Consider the following 19,763-nt stretch of genomic DNA (forward strand, 5'->3'; position numbering starts at 1 on the left):
GATGCAGGTCCAGCCAAAGGAACCATGTACCGGAGGGGCAAGGAGAGACCAGGGGCAGCACGCACACGAGTGCCCGGGGGGTGGGGACAGCCAGCCCTTGGAGGCAGTGGGCGGGGGCACGGAGAACAAGGACTCGGGCAGAGAGGCGTAGGCACTGCCAGGAGAAGGGGGCAGCCGACAGCTCACACAGCGGCCCTGGGACGGGGTGGGACAGACACCGCCGGACGGGGACAGCGCGGCGGCGACTGTCTCTGGCGCGTGATCCGGCTCACCTCGAAGGCTTCGCTGATACCTCTCCAAGTCGGACTCCTCCCGAGCCTCACACATAGGAGCAGCTTAAGGCGTCCACTCGCACGGCCTCCGCTCCCCGTTCCCTTCCTTATGTCCCGAGACAGCATGCGAGGACTGAGCCTCCTGCTCCCGAGCCAGCTCCGCTTCACCGCCTCCAGTCACCCTCGGGAGCTGTAGTTCCGTATCAATCACCGTCCCGTCCCACCCAAAGGGGGAGGTCTCTTAGTGGAACTACAATTCCCAAAGGGCTTTGCTGCAGCAACGTTCCCCCACCCGCCCCCGAAGAGTTTAGGAGCTGGTTGCTAACCCCCGAGGAAACGGTCCCGGCGCTGAGCCCCACCCAACAACACTCAGGCGCCAACGTCCTCCTACAGACTACATCTCCCAACATGCAGCGCACCCTACGGGCCTCGCCGTCCCTTTGCACGTGTTCAGGTGGTGCCTGCGCAGTTCGTCCTTCCCGCACCTCTTTCATTCCCCGCAGTGTTTGGATATGGCGCACGCGCAGTAATCTTTGGCAATCGGGTCTCCATGTTTTCTTCCCTCCTTTGGTGTGGTGACCCTTGGCGGACGCGTAATATGCGCCTGCTGCCGATGAACGTTTGCGCCTCCATTGTCTGGCCATGGCGCAAGCGCATTGAGAGTTCGCTGGGAAGCCCTCAATTGCCGTAGCGCCTGCGCAGTAATTCCCGGGACTCGCGCTCGCTGCTTGCATCTGCACCCCCGCAGAGTGTGTATGTGTGTGCGCGCGCGCGTGTGTGTTCGGGCGGCGCTTGCGCAGTGCCCGCACTCCTCTCTGTTCCGTTAGCCGCTATGTGCCGGGAATAACGTTAGAGCGGTTGCTAACGTGAGAGCCGCAGGGACAGACGGACTCGGCGAGCCCCGCCCCGCCCCGCCCCCTGGCGACGAGGAGATGGCGGGTCAGTGAGCGGCGGCACTAGGGAGTCAACTTTGGGGGGTAAGTGATGATGCTCCTGTCCCCGTCCCTGCGCTGGGGCGCCGGGAGTTGCGCCGTCCCTCCCTTCGGCTCCCCCTTTCCCACCGTGCGCGTCCATGCTCGCTGCCTGCTTCGCAGTGCTGGTGACGTGCGGCTGGCGCTGCCCAAGCCTCCGAGCTGGCCGCCTGCGCCGAGTGCTGCTCCGCCCGGCCCCTCCCCGACTGCGCTGCCTTATTCCCACCGCCCTTCCTTGCTGCCCGCACGCGGGATGCGCCTGGAGCCGCTAGAGCTCCCCCTCCCCGAGCAGACTGGCCCCGCGGGGTGGGAGGGGGACTTTCCTATTCATCAGCTGCTTCCTCCCCCCACCCCCGCGTGGGCCAGCCGCCCTTTCCCGTCTTCATTCACGTGGGACCGGCAGCCTTGTGCAGGGTGGGATTAATACCTATAGCCAGGGGCTTGTTTTGTTTTTTCTCTTTCTCCGCTGGCAGATTTTGGTGTTACATTCAGTCTGTTTTACCCGCTTCCAGTACCCCCCCGCCCCATAGTTGGAGTCCACCAGCCTCTCCCCCACCCCATTGGAATAATGAACCTCTTCCTTTAATCTGTGTGGGAAAGGAAATGAAAGAACACATTATTTCCCCTCGTCTCCTTCCTTTCCTTCTCTCTCCCTCTCTGTTCGAAGTATTTGAATAAGGTCTGTCTAATTGATAGTAAAAAACCTCACTTCTATCATGATGTACCTACATTCTTGGATATGTTTGAGGAAAAGGTAGAATAATATGCCTCTTTTGAAAAAAATGTTGTCAGGGGAATGAATGGGTTATTAATGTAACACAAAGCTGATGGCGCTTTTCAAATAGAGAGTGCTCTGTAGAAGAGGAAGCTGACTCGACTGAGAAGCAGATGACAGTTGTATGGATGAGCATTATTTCATGATCTCATACCCACAGTGCTTGGAGCCTGATTTGAGTGGCTCTGCAGGCAGGGCTGGAGGAAGGAGGAGGGATTCTGTTCAAAATTGTGTTCTGCTACATTTACTATTCAGTAAATACAATCTATTCATTGGCATTAGGCGGGGCTACTCTTACACCTCTGAGTCCAATCAGAAAAATGCCAAATGAATGAAGCAGATACCACAGCTATTCAATGTAGTAGTGCACTAGGAAGCTGAATCTCAATGAGAGATATGTGAGAGCATGAAATATTTGTTAGTAGAGACCTGCACTGCAATTGTATCCACATCTGCAAAAAATGAGTTGCAGATGTGGATACCTGCTGATATAAAGCAAATTTTCACAAATTTGCAGAATTCTAGTTATAAAATTTATATCCACATCTGTATCTGCACAAATGAGCTGCAAATAGCTGCAGATTGCAGGGTTCTAGTTGTTAGCTTATTAGATGCTAACCTAAGTATTTTTTAATTTGAGTTAATAGGCCACCTCCTCTGTATGAATTTAAGAGGGAATATGAGAAAGTTGAAGAGTGTTTATATTTTAGATTAATTTAAACATGCTTTCTTTCTACACAAAAAGGTGCTGGAACTCAAGCCCCAAACCGCCTCTCCTATAGCTCCCCCAGCTCAACAACCCCCTCCCACACCACAGTCACAGACTGCCCCTTTTACAGCCCCTCAGCCCATCTGTGCATCCCTGGCTGCACGCACCTCCCCCCCACCTCAGCAACCCCGTGCATGGCTGTGCAGTCCTGATTCAACACCACCCCCTTCCTGAGCTCAACTCCCCACCTGGCCCCAGCTCAACCCCCTGTGCTGCTGCTCCACTCCCTGCTCCCTTGCAGCCCTGACTCACTGCAAGGCTTCACCCTCCCCAACTGCTCTCCCCACCCCAGAACTTTCAAGAGGAGCGCCACACGTTCCTGCTGCTTCGTGGACTGCATGGCTCCCGCCCACAAATAGCTGCAGAAGCAGCTCCCTGACCTGTACACTGAAAGAGCAGGAGTCGATTTAATTGGCTTAATAGTCTGGGTCACCGTTAAACCAATTAAACTGAGTCCTGCACTTTCCTCTGCAGGCAGAGAGCTGGAGGTGGAACTGTGGCAGTGGTGCCTTTTAAAAATGATGTTGTTAAAAAAGCCCTGAATTTAAAGGTGAGGTGACTGTTTTGGCTTTCAGTCAAAAGTGATGTGATATGACTGTGCACTAATATGTAAACTCCTTGTGAGTTAACCATGCTCTTCTCAGTCTGAATGAAATTAAAAGTATTCAACTATATTGATCACTTACCTCCATGGGGGTCCTATTCTTGTGCTGGCCCAGGATTTTATTTCACATGAGAAAATAGTATGCAGATTCAGAGCCAACAATTAATATGATTAAAAAATATTTTCCCATAATTGAAGAAGAGCTCTGTTGAGCTTGAAAGCACTGCTCTTTCACCAACTTTTCAGTAAAAAGATGTAAACTAACCCCCCTTGTCTCCCTTACTTTCCTATGACTAATTTCCGTGTGTTCATTGTGCTTAGGTGTGGGAGAACATACCTTACCCAAAAGTAATGCTATTATGTGAAAGCTACTTGTTTTTGAAAAAATAAGTTAAAATAAGTGCTCTTTAGTGTTCCTATGAGTATTTGTGTTTATGCAGTTGCACGTTCCCATTGATGGTTTTCCCTTGTTGCTCCATGAAAGACTCACAGAAACAGGAAACTGACTAAACTGGGGATAGGGGGTGGGAAATAGTCATATTGAGTATGCAGAAAATGTCAAAACCACAAAGTGATCAGGCTGGAAGAGAGAACTTAAAAGATTAGAGAATAATATATTTATCTAGTTACTTTATAGTAGGGAAAATATTTTCAGACAGTGTTGGAAGCTAACTTGTAAGTCATCTTTCTACAAACTTTATTATTTTTTTAAAACTTGCCAGCACTGCACACTCAGCCAGGCTGGTATCTGAAAGCCAAGATAGGATTTCTTTTTTTTTTTTTCCTCCTTGGTTTCGTCACCAGTAGTAGGGTTAAAAACAATATTTTAAATGAAAGATCATATTCTGCAGATGTTGATGGTTTAGGCCTCGTTCCAGTTGCTAAGGGAAGTGTCCTGTTTCCTAACCACAAGTGAGCCAAGTAAAGGTTTCAAGATCCAAGAAAATGAAGTGGATCTTGAAATTTGATCTTTCATTTAAAATATTGGTTTTAACCCTTATGGATAAAAATGTAATTATGTAATAATACTGTTTTGCTGGACCCCTGATTCTCTAAATAGATTGTCCAGTGTCACAGTAGTTCCGCTTAGGTTTGTCAAGCATAAGAAACGGAAGAGAATCTGATTAGTTTCACTGTGGTTCAGAACACTGTGAGAAGCACCAAAATGGATGAGTTTCGTGTTGTTTGTCTATGTTATTACTATGAAATCTGTTAACAGCAGACATAGCATTGCAGCTGTTGATGAAATCAGGGAGAATGAAAAGTTGCAGAATCTTTTGCCTCTGTTTTGCAACAGCCATGCAATTGTTAGAAGGACAGACTAGTAGAGAATCCCTCTTTGCAAAATCTCTTTTCAGGAGCAATGGAAACCTCAGACATTCCATCAACCAGGAGACTTTTGAGGAATGGAGAGAAGAGAGAGAGAGCCTTATCTCTTCTTAGGGCTGGTTTGTTAACCAGAAACTAGAAATAACAACAGTCAAGCCATGATTAAATGTTCAAATACAGAACCTGCTAGGATTTTCAGCATCCTTCCCTTTCCTAGCAATAAAGGGTTGCTTGACTTTGTATTTTGGTCTTACTTGTAGATCTTCTTTCCATCTTTTATGCGAAGCGCCAGCTATTAAGTTTCTGGTAATTTTTAAACCCCACCCTCATCTATAGCTGTACTGAGCATCATTTCTGTTTCTGCCATATTCAGTACATTCCTTCAACAGATGTGGCAAAGGTCCCATAGACCAGTGTTTGTTAAACTATGTTCCACAGAAAACTGGTGTTCTGTAAACAACTGGCAGATATGCAATGAGTGTTTGGAAAAATGATTCCAAGTTTCACAGTAAATAACAATTTTACAATGGTAACAGTAATGGAAAGTACTGAAACATAATTTTATTTCTACAGCTCGTGAGAGCAGTAGTAGTCTGGCAACACAGCAAGGTTGACTAACATTGTGCTAGCCTCTCCTCTCTTCTAATCATCTTCTCCTATATATACAGCAGCACAGGAACTAGCAACAATGTACAGTGCATGCGCTATGGTGACTATACTGTTAATTGCCTGATGTTAGCTAATGCGCATATGTGGCTTGTGATAATTTACTGAATTTATTCCTTCCACTGATACGAGTAAACAGAATGTTACATTTATTTTTTAAAAGCCGGAAGTGAATAAACATACTACTGGTGAGGAATCAGTACCATTAACGATTGAAATGAATTTTCACAGGTGTTCCGCATATTATTGTTTGGTGTTCCGTGGTCTCAGAAAGTTTAAGAAACACTGCTGTAGACAGTGGTCTCCTTCACTGTGCTATAGTGTTTCATGTCTGAACTGAATGAGGCAGGTGGCCTGTGAAAGGAAAAATATCATGTAATTAAATACTGCATCTTAGCTTGACTTTGAGGCTTCTCATAAACAAACTGGTAAAATATTGCCTAGATGAACACAATATACGATGGGTGTCAACTGGATGAAAAGTCATACTCAAAGTGGTTATCAACAGTTTCCAGTTGAGGTAGAAGGCATTGTTTCCTCTAATTTTTTCCAGCCATGGGCAGAATACATTTTGTGATGTGGACCATCAATAGAAATACATGCTGCCCACTGTGGACAGTTGTGGTGCTCTGTTAATCAACTGGGTGGCACCTGAATCTCTCCTGGGTGGCTGCCCAAGTGCTCAGCTTACAGGCAACCTAGTAGAAGGGCATATTGAGTGGAGTCCTGGAGGAATAAGTCCTAAATTCAATTTGATTCATTGTCTTCATATATTATTTAGATGGTGACACAGAGAGTATATTTGTAAAGACTGCATACTGTACCAACTGGGAGGGGTTGCAAGTGCTTTGGAGAACAGGATTGGAATTGAGTGGTCTTGACAGACTCCAGAAAGATCTGAATTAATAGGGTGAAATTCAGTGAGAACAAATGCAAAGTACTATAGTTAAGAAAGAATATCAGTTGCATACACACAAAATGGGAAAAACGAAGGACTACTGCAGATGAGGATTTGGGGGATAGCGAGTCATTACTGTGATATTAATGAGAAGTCCTGTCGTACCTTATAGACTAACAGATTTTTTGGAGCATAAGCTTTCGTGGGCAAAGACCTACTTCGTCAGATTGCATCAGGGTCTTTGTCCACAAAAGTTTACGCTCCTAAAAATCTGTTAGTTTATAAGGTGTCGCAGGACTTCTTGTCAATATCACAGTAATGACTCATATTTAGTTTATCCACTATTATCCGCCCAATCCTTGCTTTCAGTACTTCTTTGTATTTCCCATTGTATGTGTACACAACTGATATTCCTTGCTAAGAGCAGTACTTAGTCTATAAGGTTAGTCTTCAAAGTGCCACAGGACTTTGTTTTTCAGATACAGACTAATATGGTTCCCCCTCCCAATACTGCGATATTTTTTCAACAAAAACCTAATCATTCTCAGATGTATTAGAAGTAATTCTTCATTCTACTCAGCACTGAAAAGGCCGTGGTTAGACTATTGCATCCAGTTCTGACCACCACACATCAGGGAAAGAGATGGACAGATTGGAACAAGTCAAGGGAAGAGTAAGAAGAATGATTAAAGGTTCAGAAAACATGGCCCAAGAAAAAAGATTTGGGGGGAGAGAGGGAGGTAGTTTAGTTTGTAGAAGAGCACACAAAGGAGACAGAATAGTCTTTAAGTATATAAAAAGTTACGACAAAGAGGAGAGTGATAACTTGGTGTTCTTAAGCCTTGAGGCCAGAAGAAGCTACAGGTTTAAATTGCAGTAAGGAGGTTTTAGGCTAGATATTAAGAAAAAAATTCTTACTGTAGCGATACCATTTTTTAATTATACAGAGAGGTGGAAGAATCTCTAAAAAAACAATGCATCTGATTAAGTGGGTTCCAACTCACGAAAGTTTATGCCCAAATGAATTTATTAGTCTTTGAGGTGCCACAAGAGTCCTCATTTTCACTGAAACGGACACACATGCCTATCCCTCTGAAGCTTGAGCAATTTCTATCATTGGAGATCTTTTAAAAACAAGTTAGACAAACACTTATCAAAGATTGTCTAAAAAATATTTAGTCCTGCCTCATTGCAATGGACTTGACTAGATGACATATATAGGTGCCTTCCACTCCTGCATTTCTGTGATTCTGTGAATTCACACATCCAATGAGGAAAATTAACATTGTCCATGCAGTCTTATTTCTGATGTTTTGTAATTTTTGCATCTTTAATTTTCTTTTATTGTAGTTGTGGTTATGTGTATGTAAGCAATTGTGCATACAGTAAACTTACGGAGTTGAGGTTCAGATTCACTCACCTGGTCTTCAAAAAAAAAATGCCACTTTAAAGCTTCATCTATGGTGTGTGGCTAGAAGGTATCTTTTTAAATACAAATTGGAGATCATTTGGACAAATTGTTCATGATAGATAAAAACAGTTGTTATTCATTCTTTTTTAAAAATCAGGGAATTCTTTTCTTTTTTTGTCATGTCCTGTGTCAAAGGCAACTTGTCCTAAAACATAATAAAGTTTAGTCTCAATGGCTATGTCTACACATGCCCCAAACTTCGAAATGGCCACGCAAATGGCCATTTTCAATGAGGCAAATTTTCAATTTTCAATGAGGCAAAAGACATTGAAATCAGCACCTCATTTGCATTTCCAATCTCACTCATTTGCATGCCCTTTCTGAAAGGGAGGAGCAATGTAGACGCAGCTCTAATGTCCAGAGGGATGATGGACAGAACTGGCAATCAAACCAGATTGTTGAGTCTCATGATACCTGTTTTTTACATGGTCTCATTTTGTTGAGCATGTACATACGGATGAATTCCATCTTCGTAAAGCTGAGCAGCTCCAGAGAGCTGTAGCAATATATTAATAGTGTCTATACATGTGGTTCTCAGCGGAAAGTAACCCATGGTGTCAAAGTGAATGTGACCTGCAAAGCAGTCCAAGTACACTATTTTCTCCAAATGTTAGATGTGTGTATGGTTTATGGACGTAGACCTCTAAAGCCCTGAGAATAAGTCCTTGATCCAAAAATAAATGTATAATTATAGAATAGTTATTAAAAGAAGAAAACATGAAAGGTGGAAGGGGGTTTTGCTCTGAAGTACAGCTAATGTTGGTTATCTTACTTGTGACGTTTCATGTGTCCAATGTCTGTATTGCCTTTTAGAAATACAAGTCAAAACAGTTGTGTAAGTACTACTCTGTTCTTACATGTATCAGCGGGGTGGCTGAGTTAGTCTGTATCTTCAGAAATGACAAGAAGTCCTATGGCGCCTTATAAACTAACAGATTTTGGAGCATAAGCTTTTGTGGGCAAAGACCCACTTTGTCAGATGCGGGTCTTTGCCCACAAAAGCTTGTACTCAAAAATATCTGTTAGTCTGTAAGGCACCACAGGACTTCTTGTTATACAGTATTCTTGTACCTTGAAAATATGTATTAGTGAGTTAAACCTTAACTGCTGTTTATTTTTTTTTTTCAAAAATATACATTATGCTTGAGATACAGAGCCTGTGCTTGAGCAGGTTTGTCATTCAGTCAGGTTTGGTTATTTTGAACTATTTTGGGCAGCAAAGGGGAGCAAGTGAGTGGCTGCATGAGTAGTCCTCTTTCATCTCAGTGAGGTTCTACATACCCACAGCGACTCCATTCTGCCGCACTTCTCACACACTGTGCACTGAAGCCCTGCTCTTCCTTCTCCTCCCCCTCCCTACAAGGATTTTCAGAGTTGGATTTAAGATTACAAACCAAATTAGACATTTGCTCTTGTTACTATTTTCTTTGCCCTTTGCCAACTAATCATATTGTTAAAGACCTGCTGTCTAGTCAGATTGATTGTATCAAATATTTGCAATTTTTAACACAGTAACATAGCCAGCATTTGTGAAGTGTTTTAAAGATGAAGGCACTGCATAAGAATCACATAAAATTATCATAAATGTATGATGAGATTTAATGAAACTAGAATATAAATACTTACTCATAAAAGTTAATTAAATCTCATGTCTAGGTGTTTGGGTTTTTATGTGAGTTGCAGAAGAGTATTGTCTTTCATAATGACAGCCAAATGCTGTTTTCCTTCTTACAATATACATTTATGGAGTTTGAAACCAGAAGGTTTCTTGTGTTATCTAATCTGACCTTCCAAATGATGTAAAACATAGAATTTCACATAATAATCCCAGCGTCAACTCCATGATTCTGTGTTGAGTGAGAGCATAAGTTTTAGAAAGACATTGTCTTAAAGTCTTGCTTTTATAAGTTGTCCCAACGTTTAATTACTTCTACTTTTAAAAAGTTGCAAATTCATATTATAAATAAGATACATCAGTTCAGTTTCCAGCAGTTAGACCATGTTATATATGCTTCTGCTAGACTAAAGAGTTGGCTTTTATCAGTCTTCAAAGTATTCATAGATTATGATCTCGTAACAGTCTCTTAAATAAAATAACTAGATTGAGCGTCATAAATCTCATTGTAAGGTAGTTTTTCTAAACCTCAAATTGTTACTGTAACTCATCTGAACTCATTCTAAATTTACAGTTTTTCTTTTGAAATGCGAGTCCAATAATGAGCTTTTATCTGTGCCATGTTCAGTGATATCACTTTCTTGCTGCTGCTTTATAGTCCACATTTTATACATCCAAGTATTCCCATAGCTGCCTTAGCCTCAGCATCACACTTGGAGCTTATGGTTAGTTGGTCATCCATCAAGACTCTAGAGCACCAATGTATTACTCCTAATCTATTTGTGAAATAAGAAATTCTAAATTGAATGGTACCATTAAATAATTTCTTCGCTAACTTGCCAGCTGTGACCACAAATAGAGATTGTCAGCCATAGAAGTATACAAAATCCTTTCATGTTTTTCCACATAAAAGCTCCTGTTAGTTCTGGCCGTTGCATATTTATGGTCTATTGTTAAGAACCTTCCATGTTCAGGAGGAAAGTCCTGCAGGTTGCAGAAAGACAGTAAATTTTCGTCCCGTTTATTTTCCATGATACTGTTTTTAAATCCATTGTCCACCTTTGGGTGACCTGACAAAGTTGAAGCCCACTGTATGATGTCACTGAAGAATGCTCATCATTGTAGTTGTGTTGTCATCATTTAGTAAGGGGAGAATTTTATAAGTGGATATATACGGTATATATTTTTGCCTTAGACATTTAAGCATTTTCCAATGACTTCTATTTCTGATGAAGAAACAAAATTACTATGTTTCTACAGAAGTTCTGTTTTAAAATGCAGCTTTTATTCAACAGACATTGCATCTAATGTGTTGACAAATATATTCAGAGCTCTGTGCTCTAGTTGAAAGCTTATTACTTTCACCTTATCAGCACTTCACTGTGGTTGCTCTGAAAAGTGCCTCTGTTTAAAAAAAAATGGCCTCTGCTTACTCTACAAATCTCTGCTCAAATGTGTATTCAGAAATACACTTCTCGTTTTTGTGATTAAAATAATATTCTACTACTTTTCATAACTGATAACACAGCAGAGCCAGCACAGTTCTGAAAGTGAGAGTTGGATTATGTTCCTGCTCATACATGTTGACAATTTTTCATGGTGTTCTAATGATTGGTCTAAATTGTGCCTGTTATCTTTGTACAGTTCCATAGTTTCCAATGACATTATTCAGGTATTTAAAATATCATCTTTAGTGTTACTTTGGGATGATGTATAGACCAGAATCATAATTAATGAGGCACAACTTTAATGAGAAGTCATTTTCTCCTGTATGCAATTTAATTTCTATTTTTCTAAATGCTGCAGCTGCCAATAATAGACTTAAAAATTGAAATGTTGTTTTGTTGTTCATGTGAATATTTTCATAGTCACACTGTGGTACTTTTCTTAAGTCCGATATAATAAGCTTTAAAATACTGTAATTGTTTTACTAATACCATATCACAGATAAGGTTTATTTACTATGGCTAAGTTCTGCATTGATTTGCATCTGTTGCAACCTCACTGAAATTTATTGGTTGTAAATCAATCAGACTTTGTCCTGGAGTAATAAAACTTGTGTGTGATATTCTGCAGGTTACAGTCTGGACTGTTGGACAGCTGTATGCCCTCAACACTCCTGGAATGGGTTTTTTTATACTACTTTGCTGTGAGAAACACTACTTTTAGTTTCTTTAGACACAGTCTCCAGCATGCAGGATCACTACCAGGTAAATTATATGACTACATGTTGAACTTCTCTAGTCTGCCCCCCTAGGGTCCTAACTGGTGCTGAACCAGAGAATTTGCCAAATCATATGAGGTCAGTATATCTAGCATTGCTGGTTTCCACTGCTTGCTGGGCACTTAGACATTTAAGTTTAAATTAGAGCTAAATAACAATGCAGAACACTGAGAGCCAGGACTGGTGGCTGCTGTAATATTTTGGGGGGTTCTGGGCACAACAGAGAGAACCAGTTCTGGTAAAATTGCTCAAAACTGGGCCCTTTTACAGTCCAGGCTGGAGACTACATCTCAATAATGCAAACCAAGCCAACCACAAAAGCACCTCTGCTGCCCATCTGGCTAACCAGAAGCTACACAAGCAAACCCACAGATTCTCCAGCTGCTCCTAATGACCAAAACAGTAACCTTACTCCTTATTCAGGTGAGACTAAATTTTTTTGCAGGCCCCAAAGGGTCTAGCCATATTCCCAGGTCAATATATACGTAGATCTTACCCAATACAGCATGCTGTGCCAATCCTTTAGAATCTAAAATCTTGAGCTATGGTTACACTACAGCGCTCTGTCAACAGAAGTTGCTGTCGGAAGAGATTTCTCTGACAAAACTTCTGCCAACAGAGTGTGACTGCACACAAAAGCCAATGGGAAGAGCTCTTGGCTCTGTTGACAGAGCAGGTGTACTGCCCGTCTGCTCTCTCAACATAACAGGCACCTGGAAGCACAGCAGACAGGGTACCCGTTGCTCTGGATGCCCTGCCTGTTGAGAGAAGCCCCGCTGCCTCCTTGTGGAATGGGGTTTTGGTGGCAAAATTCGCTAGTGTAACCATAGCCTCAATGTTTATTAACAAAGAGAGAATATGGTGAGAGAAAAATTGTTCAAGTGGTAAATTACATACATCACTTAACGCTATTGATGCAGGCCAAAATGATGGTTCCAGCTGCTATTCTTGAGAGTCTCTGAGAACTCATCCCCTAAGGGATGTGTTCATAGTTCATGCAGGCTTAGTTCATGATGACTGAAGAACAAGATGGTCACTGCCAAGGACATCTTTATAGAATTCACATGTATAGGGAAACACCCTTTCTTCATGTAGGCAAATGGAGGTTGTCTATTGTGGCGTTCTGCCATTGGCCACATCCCAGATGACACATCTCAGTAAATTTCCATAAGGTGTGGATTTCACCTCTGGACCTCTGTTCCTTTGTTCATCCCATGTCACCTGACTGGGGAGGTGGTCACACCTTCCATTTTGAATCATTAGCTCTAAAACATGTCTAATACAAGTAGAGAGCCAATATCTATAACTTTTTACACACAAAGATGGTACAGCTATACCAGTACCATAAACAGACTGAGTGAATCACCAACTTTCATTAGATACCTCACTTGGCCTACCTGGCACAAAATTCGGTTCAAACTTAATATAAGGGCTACGGCAATGGTTTTGTAATTACTGTAAAAATTCAAGAACATCACTTCTGGGGAAGCAGGGCCTGAGTGACGGGTGCAGCTTACCTTTGCAACACCTGCAGATGCACATAGTCCCTCCATTCACAGGAAAAATTTGGGCAATCAGAACAGCTGTGGAAAGTGTCCAGTCAGGCTGCTGAGTCTGCTTCTGCTCTCCCTCTCTTCTCCCAGCTGGGAGAACAGCAGCAAGTGTCACTAAAGCCCAGAGCTGCTTCTGGAACCCGGCAGAGCCTGCAGTCTGGAGCTGGACCATGGCTTGCCTGATCCATCCCACAAGGTTTGGAGCTCCAAACCCTCCGCTGCAGGCTGGATGCCATGGAGGTGAGCCCTGAGCCACAAGGTCTTGAGCCAGTGAAACCTGGACCTTGGGTTGGGAGTTCCCTATCCCTGTGCTAAAGAATGGCCTCTTAACCCTGTAATAATCCACATGATTATCTGGACATTAGGCTCAGGTGCTGGCTAGCCATTTGTCTTTGAAGAACTGGTTTGGGTTGCTCTTCAAAACTTTCAGAATATCTTAGCAATTTCATACAGTAAAATTCCATAACTTTACATACAATGTTGCTACATATGTTTTACAAAGACTAGTGTTTTGTAGATTGTGTTTTCAAATTCTAACTCACAATGAATACTTAGGGCAAGATTGATCATGGTTTTATAAAAGTGATGAACATAAGATTGAAGTCTGTCACAGGGTGTGTATGTAAGATTTTTATATAAAATATAATTAAGACTGAAATTATTACATTTGGAGTTTCAGTTTCTGTAGTAAGTACTAACCAATCAACTTCTTAATACAACTTGCAACCTATTTTAGATCTTTCAGTTCAACCATTGTACAAGGAACCCTGTACACAGTGTTTTGTGTTGAATTCTATTTTGACAAATGAAGTTGCATTGTAAGTTTGGATACGAGATATAGGTGCTATGTGGTTATAGCAAAACAAAATAGGAATTCTTCAGTCCTTAAGATGAACATGGGAGACTCATGACAGAGGTTGCTGTTTAAAATAATATAATTATAAATGTATTGATTTTTATATTATTAATTTATATCTTCCCACATTTAGTTGTCTATGGCAAGGGTTCCTGACTTGGAGGGGTACCAGCTAGAGAAGGGTACCAGTGTCTGATCTGTTCTGTGGCATGACTGCTAATGGGAGCATACACTCCTTCGTTTCTCTAGATTAGGGGTGACCAACCAGTTAGAGATGGGAGTAAAAATAATGGTGGGTAGAGTGCAGAGAGCCATGTAGTTATATTTTATACATCTTAAATGTATAGGTCACATGCCACTATTGGCATGCATGCTGAAGGTTGCTGACCCCTCATCTAAAATGAGGAAATGAATGTAGAATAAGAGAGCTTTAATGGAGTTTTACATAAGAAAACTCAAGAAGACCAATTTAGTGGTGATAGTGGTTAGTAAATTAAAGGAATTCGCTTAAGGCTTTGAGAATGGCAGTAGAATACAGAAAGATCTTTTGTAGAATGAGGTTGTATTACCCGATCTATTGAGTTTGTGAGTCCATATATGAAATGTTGTGTGTATAGGTCTGGGCTTCATGCTTTGAACCTTCCCATCCCTATTTTTTCTTTTTTCCAAAGAAGACTGAAATTATATAGGTACCTGTGAATAAAATTTATTAAAAAAAACTTTTACGCTTTTCTGTGTCCAGAATAATTCAATATTTTTTAAAACTGTTACTATTAACAAACTATTTAATCCAGGTCCATATGAAATTTTAAAACACGGTGTGCCATTTTTGGAAATATCCAGAAATCTCAATTAGAATTAAGTCCTCCATCATAGTAAGTGTTGCATAAATTTATAAGAAAACTTTACTCTAAGAAAACAAATTAAGCTAAATTGATATTGGCTAGTCTTAGAGCAGTTTATATGAGCATCCACAGAAGGGTGTTGCCCTAATGTAACAGAATTTATTTTATATGCTAATTTAAACGTGTGGGTGCAATATCTTTAAGGTTGTCCACATGGTGTATTAGGCTATGTTTATATTACAGCATAAACTCGAACCTAAAGCACTTAGCTCAATTTTAAATTGTGACTATTCACACATCAAATTCCATTATTTCGAATTCAGGGAGTTCTGTGTCTGATATTCTTACTCTGACAAGCCAAGTGGGATTAACAAGAAGTTTGAATGTAAGTGTTCAGATTAATGGTAGTGTGGAAACAGCTTCCATATAAACTGGTTTTACTGGCCTCCAGAGGAGTCCCACATGTATCCCACAAAGCCCCACGGTTGTCTGTTCTGGCTGGTTGCATTTCCAATGCTTTCCAGGTGCACAGAAAGTAAGGTAAAAAGAAGCCTGCAAATTTAAGCTTTTTCGGGCTGACTGTCACTGTATGGGGAAGTCTTCTGAAAAAAATGGTCATATGCTTTCCACGGGAGGGGAATCAGGGCAATGCAATTTGGGAAGCTGACATCACATATCCACAACCACTTGCGGAACATTTTTTCTCACACAGCACCAGCAAAAAAAACTCAGAATGCAATGGGGCTGAGGGGACTGTGGGATAGGTTCCTACAATACACTGCTGCAACAGTCGATGTTTGGTGATGTAGTGGGGCAGCACTAACTCGACTTTGTGGGGAGGTGAGGATACTATAAATCAAATTTATAAAACCCAGTATTACAGAATCAATTCTAATCAAATTTATCTTGTAGTGTAGACGTAGCCATAGTTTGCATTAAAGGGATGTAAATTCTAATGCGTGCTAATGTATTGCACACTAAACTGATCCAGGTGTGCACTGAACGTTCCCTAGTCCACATTAAGGATATATCAACAGCCTTAGGCACTTCTAGTGTGTGCCAGCAGGGTCCATGTGGGCCAGTTAGTGTACACTAACATGCTGTACTCTAGAATTTACACAATTTCAGTATAGACTAGTGCACTGTATAGACGAGTGTTATGTGTATATGAGCCCTTACCTCAAAGCAGTTTTGTTTCCTATATCTGCACACAGATTGAAACTAAGTTTGTCAGAAGAGTGAACTTCCCCCTTCCCAATACCTCCATTCATCTTTTTGAGATGTTAATTCTAAAGGCTTATGGTGACACTTTACATGTCAACATGTGTTGCTTTGGTCTTGTTAACCAATGACATGGGGAAGTGGATAGGAAATAAATAATAGAAATTTCCATTTAGGATCGCAACCAGAGTCCATCTAGTTTAGTATCTTGTTTCCGATGATGGCCAGCACCCAGTGCCTTAAGGAAAGCCACAAAAATACAGTAAGTGAATGAGGGATAATTTGTTCCCAGGGAAGACATTTCCTAATGTCTAATAATTTGAAATTGGGAGATCAGTGTAAAATCTAAAGCATAAAGTTTCTCTTCCCAAGCAATATTTTTTTAAGTATGTACTGTTTAACTCTGGATAATATATTACTCGTATAGATGTCGAGTCCCACATGAATCTTGCTAAATCCTTAATTTCAGTGATATCCTTTGTAATCTCACATGACATGAATGAGTTCCCTTGTATCATTTTTGAATGTGACACCTTTCCATTTTATGCTGCAGCGATGGATGGTCACAGAGGAAAGCCAATGAGATTGGAGGAGGAGAGGGAGCAGAGAAAAAGAAAGTGGGAAGGAAGAGAAACAAAGGATGGGAATGAGTTGTATATGTTAAAAGACAGGGTCTCTCTCCCCCGCCCCCCCCTCCCACCAGTGATTCTGGTTGTGACTGCAGTTCTAAGAGCATAATATGTAAAAGTTTAGTGACTTGAAGGCCATATACTATCTTTGTCTTTATGCAGGTCTCCTGTTGACTTCAGTGAGAGTTCTGGTGAGAACTGAGGGTAGTATGTGGCTGTAAATTTGTATCTTGGGTTGGAACATAATTTAAATGGGAATTGCACTTTCTCCACTTTGAGTATGATAACACTTGGTTTAATACTTGTGTTTTTCAAAGATTTTAATAGAGCCTTATGTTTATTTTCCACAAGTTTTCATTATTTTTGTCACAATCTCAAAATGTTAACATGAGCGTTGGAGGGAGAGAAATGTCTTGGAAAACACCCATGTAGTTCCTCGTACGGTTTACTCTAATGACAAAGAAATAATAGCCCAGCTAGTCCACCCATGTCAGTGTAGAATCATGAACTACAACAAATGTGCTCTTTTAATAAGGCAAGTTTTCAGCTTCCAGTAGGTTTGTGCAATATAAAGAATTTAGTTGCAGTTATATGTATTTAACAGAGGGCTCGCTCCACTTGTGTTTGGAAAAAACATCTTGTGACATTTGTGGATTTGGCTCTTAGAATTAACTTTAAAAGGATATAATTTATTCCGTAAGTGACCTAGCAAAAGATACGAAGCTCTTGTTTTATTAAGTGAGCCTTGTGCTGAACCTGCTAATATCTCTCATCTTATAAGCAAATAGAGTAACATAGTATTATGTCAGTGGCTGGACTTAGATGAGGCCTACCACAGCTGTTGTCCGTCTGCTTCCAAAATGTACAAAATTAGGTATTGTACTGTGCCATAGGGTAGAAATTCTTGAAAGCGTTTTCCCATTCTGCTCAGCATCACTGATTCTGAAAGATCTATTTCCATATTTGAATTAGGGTTGTAAAACAGTAGTTAATGAGTTAACCAGTTAAATACTAAGTTTAACCAGTTAACTGTTAAATTTGGGGGGGGGGCCCACTGGAAGGCTTTTTCAGCCCTACTGGGCTTGAGTGCCCCACTCCGCTTGCTGTGGACAGGGGCTACACCAGTCACACTGGAGTGCCTGCCTGCAGCAGTAGCCCGGCACGACTGGAGCAACTTCCTGCCCGCACTGGATATGGTCACTGCTCCAGCCCATACCAGTTAACCTGTTAATCATTAACATCCCTAATTTAAATTACCACCTTTGACTTAATCAGGAGAATATGTCAAATTTACATAATATCTTGTTAGCTAAAAGTTAATATTTGGTGTGTAATTATTCAGTTTTGTGGTGCAGCATCTGATGAAGTGAGTCTGTGCTCACGAAAGCTCATGCTCAAAACTTTTCTGTTAGTCTATAAGGTACCACAGGACCCTTCATTGCTGTTACAGATCCAGACTAACACGACTACCCCTCTGATACTCTACCACAATAGTGCAGAGTGAGTCAATCAGTTCAGATGCTTGTTTGTGCTCAGGCTATTTTAGTATTGCAAAATCTCTGATGCATCAAATTGAATATGCTGAACAGACGACTACTCTACAAACTGCAGTATGACGTTAGTTATAGCACAGCTTGTTTTTTCAGCACATTTCAACTGGCATTATCACTAGCAAGCCAGATGTTTGTGTTTAGTAAAAAGGTTAATTCCACCTTTACTGGTAGAATTAGAAAATACAGGGATAAAAATACAGAAGACAGTACAATATTTTGGGGCCAGAATAATTAACTTTACAATAGTCATGGAATCAATTTTGATTGTTTGTCTTAACATTCTTATAGAATAAAAAACTAAAAGCTAAATTTACATTTTAGCTAGGAGAAGAAGCCAACAATAAAAGCTTGCAGCTCTGAATGTCAGTACACTGACGTGAGGTCTGCTGAAAATGATGCCTTGGGCCCAAGATCCTCACTCCACCATGATTGCTAGGGCACATAGATGATGATGAAGTGCACAGACAGAAAAGTAGAGCAACAGTGGTACAAAAGGCATCCTGAATCCATCAATCAGCAGTGCAAACAACTTCTACAAAATTGTTGCTGCAGTGAAGGAAGACAAATGATCCTCTTATCCTTCCACATCAGTACAGCAGTACCATAGCCACCAAAACTAATTTACATACATGTTACTTGTCATATGAACATGATGATTTTTTACCTTTTAGTTTAAAATTTTTATTTTGAAAATATTTAGACTAGATCAAAATATTGACCACAGCAAAGGGTACGTCTGTATGTACAGCATGACAGTGACATACATATATTGATTAAAAAGAAAAAATCACCTATGTGAGCAGCATAAGTATGTGTATACTTATGTCAGTGTAACATATGTCACTTGCGTGTGGAATATTCGCACCCCAAGTGGCAGCTTTTGCTGACATAGGCTATGTTTCTACTGCAGGCTAAATGAAATTTACATTTAGCCTTTCCACCCTGTAGGGTATATTAGCAGGAAATCTGAGAAGTAATTCCTTTTTAATGAACATTAAGATTATGAATGTAAAAATTAGCTGTAATTGAATTTTATTCTTGAATATTTACAAAATGTCTTTTCTGTGATGAAGAGAATATAGAAAACCAACCTCAGATGACTCCTTAACCTTCTTTTATTATTATAGCTATGGTAACAAATAGTAGACTGTCTTTATTAACAGTTTTTAGAGTAGTGTTTTATAGTTTTAAAATTTGCTGAATGCCCAGCTGTAAAATCAAGTACAGATATACTACCTCAATGTCTTTCGTAATACAACAGCAGTCCATATAAATGGAATCTGTTTGTAGATAATTAAATTTTAATGGGAATAGCCTATAATATACAAGTGTTTTTTCAGCTCGGTGTTTTTTCCTCCAGTTATCTCACAAGTATTGTCTCTTTCTCTTGCTGTTTACAGACTAAAGTCTTTCCTGGATAAACTTGTACATTTTGAGCAAGATGTGAGGCCAGCTGGAGCAGTAGAGGTTGCAGAGGCGCTAAGTAAATCCGTAAGGGAGGAAGGAACCTCT

The 19,763-nt window shown here is 40.8% G+C and overlaps 2 protein-coding genes across 13 annotated transcripts in view; one reads left to right on the forward strand and one right to left on the reverse strand.

Annotated features, from left to right (window-relative positions):
- SDCCAG8 (SHH signaling and ciliogenesis regulator SDCCAG8) overlaps positions 1 to 997 on the reverse strand; it is a 160,133-nt gene extending 159,136 nt beyond the window's left edge. For 5 of the 6 annotated variants that reach the window (XM_074990092.1, XM_074990089.1, XM_074990093.1 and 2 more), the window contains exon 1: positions 758 to 997. In XM_074990092.1, the coding sequence (XP_074846193.1) occupies positions 758 to 929 (172 nt within the window). In that variant the 5' untranslated portion in view covers positions 930 to 997. Of the gene's footprint in view, positions 1 to 272; positions 495 to 757 lie in introns of those variants that run through there. The other variant, XM_074990091.1, reaches the window with a different exon arrangement.
- Positions 995 to 19,763, forward strand: part of CEP170 (centrosomal protein 170) — a 183,480-nt gene continuing 164,711 nt past the window's right edge. For all 7 annotated transcript variants that reach the window (XM_074990081.1, XM_074990082.1, XM_074990083.1 and 4 more), the window contains exon 1: positions 995 to 1,249. The gene's annotated coding sequence lies outside the window, so the exon portion shown is untranslated. The remainder of the gene's footprint in view (positions 1,250 to 19,763) is intronic.

This window comes from Carettochelys insculpta, chromosome 3, assembly GCF_033958435.1.
Source record: "Carettochelys insculpta isolate YL-2023 chromosome 3, ASM3395843v1, whole genome shotgun sequence".
NCBI classification, from domain to species: Eukaryota; Metazoa; Chordata; order Testudines; family Carettochelyidae; genus Carettochelys; species Carettochelys insculpta.